General features: G+C 40.5%; 2 protein-coding genes across 3 annotated transcripts in view; one reads left to right on the top strand and one right to left on the bottom strand.

Annotated features, from left to right (window-relative positions):
* Nucleotides 1-231: 231 nt before the first annotated feature.
* On the bottom strand, nt 232-5,092 carry mthfs (5,10-methenyltetrahydrofolate synthetase (5-formyltetrahydrofolate cyclo-ligase)). The gene is made up of 3 exons (XM_086223105.1): nt 4,563-5,092; nt 1,440-1,707; nt 232-710 (listed from the first exon to the last, which is right to left on the bottom strand). Exons 1-3 carry the CDS (start codon nt 4,671-4,673, stop codon nt 484-486), a joined length of 606 nt encoding a protein of 201 aa, XP_086079231.1. The 5' UTR covers nt 4,674-5,092; the 3' UTR covers nt 232-483.
* Nucleotides 4,021-7,835, top strand: part of fah (fumarylacetoacetate hydrolase (fumarylacetoacetase)) — a 39,769-nt gene continuing 35,954 nt past the window's right edge. The window contains exons 1-7 of one of the 2 annotated variants that reach the window (XM_086223081.1): nt 4,021-4,152; nt 4,417-4,785; nt 5,813-5,893; nt 6,258-6,445; nt 6,778-6,888; nt 7,262-7,383; nt 7,506-7,555. In XM_086223081.1, the coding sequence (XP_086079207.1) occupies nt 6,365-6,445; nt 6,778-6,888; nt 7,262-7,383; nt 7,506-7,555 (364 nt within the window). In that variant the 5' untranslated portion in view covers nt 4,021-4,152; nt 4,417-4,785; nt 5,813-5,893; nt 6,258-6,364. The remainder of the gene's footprint in view (nt 4,153-4,416; nt 4,786-5,812; nt 5,894-6,257; nt 6,446-6,777; nt 6,889-7,261; nt 7,384-7,505; nt 7,556-7,835) is intronic. The other variant, XM_086223090.1, reaches the window with a different exon arrangement.

The following is a 7,835-nucleotide window of genomic DNA, read 5'->3' as shown; positions in this document are numbered from 1 at the left end:
ACATTAAAGGTTGTCAGTCAGTGCCAGTCAAATTTTGAAGGACCGGTACAAACATGTGTGAACTGTAATGTTAGTGTTGGTGTTACCTCGGGGTAATTAGACAGATGTTCAGGCTACCTCCGATAATCCCATCATTGTGTTGTTACGGATGCTGCCTTTGAGCATCTATGTATGAGATGAAGTTTGTGTAGACTTTGATCCTTCAAGTCCAAAGTTTCACTGATAGCTTCCTTTTATTGGCAGTCACAGATGTCTTGTGTCCAGCAGTTAACCAGTTAAAATGAACGTTGTCATCACAGATTCTGGATTTTGAAATGAGGGCGATGATGCCATTGTAAGAATATACACTCAGGTCATGAACAAATCCATACATGATGGTGAAGAAAAGGTCTTTTGTAAGCTGACAATAAAGCACATTTAAGTTCATTTATTTAGGTATTTCACATGCAACCATAGCAAGTTTTTCAGACCTACACTTACAAGCTATTTGTCATCTTCATACAGGACTTCATCAATGAGCACATCTTTGTCATCAACAGGAACGTCCTGACACAGCTGCTCTTTGAAGGCCAAGGCGATTGTGTAGGGCTTCCCTCGGGGATGTTTGATGCACCGCTCTAGATAGGCGTCATAGAAGCCCTTCCCTCGTCCTAGACGATTCCCTGACCGGTCAAAACCGAGCCCTGGCATCAAGATCAAGTCCAGACCTCCTGGGTAATGACAATAAACAGTGTAATCAGTGAGAGTATGAAAAATGTCTAGCTTTGCCTGTTAACATTGACCAACTATGATCAAAACCTATCCAAGCTGTGATTGTTAACATTCAGAAGACAACTCCTCGTACACTGAGTGGCCCACAGTATGCTAGTGTGTAGGATATCACTCTACAACCGGTTGGGAATTTTAGTTCCTTTGTTCCAGGTCTCTCCCATAAAGCCAGCAACTGAGATGTTCACACAGTTTCCCTCCAAAATCTGCAAACATTGTGCGGCGATCTCAGAAGCACTATTTCTGACCTGAATAGCACAATGTCATGTATTGGCATGTTGTTATTGTGCTATTGCTCATTTCTGAAGATTACTGCTTCTAAATACTGTATATCATCAATCGGGCTAAGGTATAAGTAGGTGGTATCTACTGATACAATTCTAGGTGAAGACTTCTCAAACAATACACAACATGCATCTTGTCTGTTCATTCTATGTGTAAAAAATGTGAATAGATTAGCAAAAAGGAGGCACTGCCAGGACTGGTGTGTGTGGCGGTGACGCCAAGAATTACAAGAGCAACTTTGTGTCAGGAATTATATTTCAAATATTTATATACTGCATGCAATACTGCACGTTAGGGGTGTAATGAGAATGTTTCTTCTCCTTTTTTGTGTGTGTGTTTCTGGCTGGACCGTGAGTGTGTGTGTGTGTGTGTGTGTGTGTGTGTACCTGCAGCCAGTGCCTCTTCTCTGCTGTAGTCATCTTCAGCAGGCTGATGGATGTTCCAGGACGTCAGAGGCAGTGTTTCCATGTCCTGCAGGCTGTTGAGCTTCAGCATATCCATATGGTTGCTGCCACCACTCCTGTATCTGGGGATGAAGCAGCTTTTTCCTGTTTTAAACACGTCTTTGATGATTTCTTCAGTGCGCACTTCATCATCCATGCTGACAAACACTGCAATCTGCTGACAAGCCACATATTTTGGGTGTGCGAACAACTAAAAAAAGAAAGACATTACACGTCAGTGACACTATCAGAACTCAAGCGCAGGAGAAGTTGCAAAAATTCTTTAAAGTTACAAGTGTTTGGACAGTAAGTAGTAATTCAATGGAATAGCGTCTTCTTTGTTTGTACTTTTGCAACCATAGAATTCTGTAGGTGCCATTATCATTGGTCGGAACATAGGCGTCCTAGGAATGGCTGAACGTCTGAATACACCTCCAGGTTTGTGACACCTTGTTATTGATACATCAACCATAACATCATGTTTGTATGATTTGTTTTCCTGCGAGCACAATCATAGACACAAGTGGAGGACAAACAAAGAGGAAGAAGACAATCATAGACACAAGTGGAGGACAAACAAAGAGGAAGAAGACAATCATAGACACAAGTGGAGGACAAACAAAGAGGAAGAAGACAATCATAGACACAAGTGGAGGACAAACAAAGAGGAAGAAGACAATCATAGACACAAGTGGAGGACAAACAAAGAGGAAGAAGACAATCATAGACACAAGTGGAGGACAAACAAAGATGAAGACAATCATAGACACAAGTGGAGGACAAACAAAGATGAAGACAATCATAGACACAAGTGGAGGACAAACAAAGAGGAAGAAGACAATCATAGACACAAGTGGAGGACAAACAAAGAGGAAGAAGACAATCATAGACACAAGTGGAGGACAAACAAAGAGGAAGAAGACAATCATAGACACAAGTGGAGGACAAACAAAGAGGAAGAAGACAATCATAGACACAAGTGGAGGACAAACAAAGATGAAGACAATCATAGACACAAGTGGAGGACAAACAAAGATGAAGACAATCATAGACACAAGTGGAGGACAAACAAAGAGGAAGAAGACAATCACAGACACAAGTGGAGGACAAACAAAGAGGAAGAAGACAATCATAGACACAAGTGGAGGACAAACAAAGAGGAAGAAGACAATCATAGACACAAGAGGAGGACAAACAAAGAGGAAGAAGACAATCATAGACACAAGTGGAGGACAAACAAAGAGGAAGACAATCATAGACACAAGTGGAGGACAAACAAAGAGGAAGAAGACAATCATAGACACAAGTGGAGGACAAACAAAGAGGAAGAAGACAATCACAGACACAAGTGGAGGACAAACAAAGAGGAAGAAGACAATCACAGACACAAGTGGAGGACAAACAAAGAGACAGAAGACAATCATAGACACAAGTGGAGGACAAGCAAAGAGGAAGAAGACAATCATAGACACAAGTGGAGGACAAACAAAGAGGAAGAAGACAATCATAGACACAAGTGGAGGACAAACAAAGAGGAAGAAGACAATCATAGACACAAGTGGAGGACAAACAAAGAGGAAGAAGACAATCATAGACACAAGTGGAGGACAAACAAAGATGAAGAAGACAATCATAGACACAAGTGGAGGACAAACAAAGATGAAGAAGACAATCATAGACACAAGTGGAGGACAAACAAAGAGGAAGAAGACAATCATAGACACAAGTGGAGGACAAACAAAGAGGAAGAAGACAATCATAGACACAAGTGGAGGACAAACAAAGAGGAAGAAGACAATCATAGACACAAGGGTACAGGAAAATTATTTTTTTCTGAAACGGTCACTTTATGCTCTTTTCATTTGAGTCTGAATGAGTTTTACATGACTAAGGCATCGTGCATAAACCTTTCAATGAGGAAATATATGTTCTACTATTCTACAATTTCATTTGGCAGATCCTTTTGTCCAAAGCAACAAACAAGTACGCATTTAGGCAGGAGGGAAGGCCTTGACAAAGTGCTTCAAGTTTGACTGGCTGCAGGTGCTGCTATACAGTAGCAGAAGAAATGCCAGGTTTCTTTTTTTTATATAATTTAACCAAAATTGACCACAACTGAGAAAGTATGTGAAAGAGGAATTCATATTGTTAAGAGAAGTATACGATTCTACGTACCTGCTAGGTGGTGGCACTGCGTTCATACTGATGTTATATGCAACTGTTCTCAAAGCATGGGGGATTCTATAGTGTAGACAAATATCTTTGACTACAGGGGATAGCAAACCCAAACTATGTTCACAAGCAGCATATTTCATAGTAGGCTTCTGTAAATACAATAAAAAGCTAAAGAGATTCTCATGCAATTGCAGATCTGCGTCTCTCTCCCCACTTTAGTCCCCCCCTCCATAGAGAAGTGCTGTGGACCAAACATTCCACTCCACCACCTCTGGTAAGCTGGCCATCTTTGACAGGTGATCCCACTGATGAACACTCCTCTGTGGCTGAAGGTGTGTTCATCAGTGGGATCACCTGTTAAAGTGTTTGGTTTGGAGGAAAACCTGCAGACACACGGCCCTCCATGGCACAGGGTTGCGCAGCCTGTTCAGGCACCAAAGAGCACCTTGAAGACTGCAAACACTCGACTGAGTTTACCCAGGTGTGTGTTTAGAAACTAGAAGATTATCTTCGAACTATGAGATTAAACAAATACACTGCTTCATTCTAAATTGATATTTTTAAAAAATCAAAACCATATTTCAACCAACAATACAGTTTACAGCCTCAGTAGGCCGAGGCAGAAGACGGTGGGAACAGGAGTGAGCTACTGGAGATTCATGCTGTAAAACACTGACCAAACCTTGACAACAATGATTGCCAGCGTTCACTATTCACGTGTCTTTTTGTCTTTTCATTCATGCAGACTAGGAAAAGGAAGTGTCGCTGATTGATACAACTCAGCAGTTTGTGTGCGTGCAGAAAAACAGGGGCTAAAAGTCCAGTTCTCTTCTTCTCCGCCGCGGGCAACCCGGAGCTCGGACCGACTCATCGAGTGCCCGTTTAACTTACCTTTTGGGAAACCACTGAGGACTGCCGGCGTTTCTCCTGCTCACTCAGGGATGCAACTCGCTGCTTTATTTCTTTCCTCAAAGCCTGCTTTGCTGCACGCAAAGCAGCCATGCTGCCGACCGAGTTGGTATTGTTTTTAGTTTTCTTTTTTTTCAGAAAAGCTTGGTAACTGTTTTTGTTGACCGAAGAAGCAGCGATTTCGACATCCTCAGCCTTCTTCTCGGTAAATATTAACCGGTATATCAACGCACGAGGGTAGGCAGTAAAATGAATGGTAGCTACTGCAGTTCGACACGGAATGTGCAGTTTACTAACTTAACAGTAAACTGTTACTGCATGAGTGTAACATAGAAGCTCTGGAAGTTGAAATTAAACTCGTTCATTGTCCAATCATACACTTATTAATAAAAAAAATCATGTACGTAATTTAAAAGTTAAAAAAATACTCTTTGTAAATGCAGCATTGATACGGTTGAGCCCATAACCGTGCAAAGCTATTCCCCAACCAACCAGCTGTTTACTCCAGATATGCGTGATGGGCCGTTCAGCCAATGAATGTCCGTGTGTGGGCGGGACATCAGGAGTGGACCAATCGCATCTGACTAGATTTTTGAAGTAAACTTTATTGCAAATAAACATTCAAACAGCAATGCAAATACTGAATATGTAGCCCTCTGTATTAAACATGTACAACAGGTCAAAATTGCTGGATGAAGCAGTCTGTCTCTGCCCCTCAGTCCCTTTCTCCTTCGTCCAACCTCCAATCCTGAGCCATTCATTGATCGCCCTGGGAGAAACCACACACTCACGCAGCGAACCCTGGTGGAGTTCATAAGAAACGACAACATATGGGCCCACTGACACTGCTCATGAAGTCCAGACAAATGCAATGATTTGACTGTGACTTTATGCGCTCTCTCTCCCTCTCTCTCATATATATATATATATATATATATATATATATATATATATATATATATATATATATATATATATATATTTATTTATACATATATATATGACACTAAGTTTTATTATAGTTTTTTATGTTTTTTTTTTTTTTTTTGGTTTCCTCATTTTTGTTGACATTTTTTTCCTTTGGTATTTGTCATTATTAAGCTCCATGTCTGCCATTTAAGACTGAAAATATTTCCCAAAGTACAGGATGTATGCAGCATGGTTTTGGATTGAATGAGGTCCCAGAGTCAAACCCAAACCAACAGAATTTGTTTGTCATTGCATTTTCACAGCCTGAATACAAAGTGGAGAACCACGTGTAATCATTTGATGTCACTGGCTGTTTTCTGGAAGTCAGCTATTGCATGCTATCAGTAAGTAAGCTATCACCCAGTCTGCTGTACAGATACTAAAAATGGAATTTTTTTGTTATAAATTACAGTTAAGTGCCACCTTCTACAGTGTATTATTCTCAGATTTTACTTACTCTGGTTTCCTACATGATTCAAAATCATTTTGAATACTTTTCCCATGTCACAACTTAAAAAAAAAATCCATGTTTTTTTTTTATCAATTAACGGTCAATTCTGCCATTTTGGAATCAAAGTTTTTCCTGACTTTTTTTTTTTAATACTTATAGAATTGTGCTTAGTCATTTACCAGGCTGGTTTGCATTAACTTCTTAGGGTCTGTATTAGGGCGGATAACAAAGGCAGCATGTGATTGGCTGTTATACAGGAGGCGGGTTGGTCCAAAGGCTGCAGCTGAACATCTGGAAGTGCTTGGTTCCAACTCAGTTACTGCCTAAGTCTGCTTGAGGTTGGAACACCACTGTCAAAGACAAAATGTCCTTCATAAAAGTTGCTGCAACATCTGACTTCTCCCTCCACAACCTTCCTTTTGGAATATTCTCCACAGTTGACAACGTAAGTGCATTTTGCTTCTTTGGAGGGAATTAAAAATTGCTTGAGGAAAAGATGATGCCCTTTGAGGAATACAGACAATGAATAATTTAGTTAAACTGAAGAGAACTGTGACAGTATAATGCAGGTATAGTTATGCACATTTCTTTACCTCTTATTAACTCCAAGGAAATATTTTACTTTTAATGAAACTGCAATAAGTATGTAGATGATACATGTGCAAAATGTGAGAAAATAATGCAATGTGGTTACTCAGGCCATTTTAAACTTAAGAGACCACTCACAGATTCAGTGCGCTGGAAGCATACATGACCTGAGAAGCGTTCTTTCCTCAGCCCAAACATCGCATCGGGGTTGCCATTGGAGACCAGATACTGGACCTGAGTGTGATATTCTTTTTGTTTCAAGGACCTGTCATGTCTAAATACCAGGATGCCTTTAAACAGGTTTCTTTGCGCACGCACACACACACACACACACACACACACACACACACACACACACACACACACACACGCACGCACGCACACACACACACACACATACATGTGTATTTCTACAGGTATGTATATACTGTCCCATTTGTTTACCTAAAATGACATTATATATGGAAATAATGGTCAGTAAAATTAACAAGCGCCTTGACCATAGCCATAGCCAGATTTACACTTATGCATTGATCATGTCCAATGTGTCATCTGTTGCTGCCATTAGTTAGCATAACAATTCTGAATTGGATATGAACAATCAGTCACAGTCTTTTGGCATGTACTGTAGTGATATATCATCTTCTTCTCCTTATGTCGATCTACCTACCAGCCAACATTAAATGCTTTCATGGGTCTGGGATATGAGGCCTGGAGGGAGGCCAGAAGGACCTTGCAGACATTACTGTCAGCCAATGAGAGCACACTGAGAGATGATGTTCGCCTTTGCAGCAGGTCAGTCTTTGGAGTCTGCTCATGTCACTGGTCATGTTACTATAGCAGACTTTCATCATGATCCCTTGACTGTATGTTTCACTTTCTTTCTTTCTTTCTTCTTTCTATGTTTGTCTCTTCAGAGCATTTGTCCCTCAGAATGCAGCGATCATGCATCTTCCTGCAGACATTGGTGAGCCTCCACTTTGTACTGTGGTTACCTCAGCAGACCACATGGCTGAATCCATCAAAACTTGCAGTCAGTGGATATGTGACCTCTGTTTTGCTATATATCACCAATATATATTCCCCATCACACTCCCTGAATAATGCTTCTTTTCTGGATTTGTAATTTTTGGATATTTATCACTTTTTTGCCACCCATGACAAATGTCACTTTGTTCATCAGAATCAGAATCACAGAAAAAGCTTTATTGCCAAGTACGATTTTACATATATGAGGAATTTGTTGT

Source organism: Aulostomus chinensis, chromosome 2, assembly GCF_037954235.1.
Source record: "Aulostomus chinensis isolate RoL2024-O1b breed Wild chromosome 2, RoL_Achi_v1.0, whole genome shotgun sequence".
Taxonomy (NCBI): Eukaryota; Metazoa; Chordata; class Actinopteri; order Syngnathiformes; family Aulostomidae; genus Aulostomus; species Aulostomus chinensis.
The sequence above is the reverse complement of the archived record's forward strand: the minus strand, read 5'-3'. Positions and strand labels throughout refer to the sequence as shown.

Coding starts and splice junctions, on each gene's coding strand:
- mthfs (XM_086223105.1), bottom strand. CDS start 4,673: ATGGCTGCTTTGCGTGCAGCAAAGCAGGCTTTGAGGAAAGAAATAAAG. Junction 1,708..4,562: donor CCTCAGTGGTTTCCCAAAAG/GTAAGTTAAACG, acceptor TTCTTTTTTTAG/TTGTTCGCACACCCAAAATA. Junction 711..1,439: donor AGAAGAGGCACTGGCTGCAG/GTACACACACAC, acceptor GTCATTACCCAG/GAGGTCTGGACTTGATCTTG.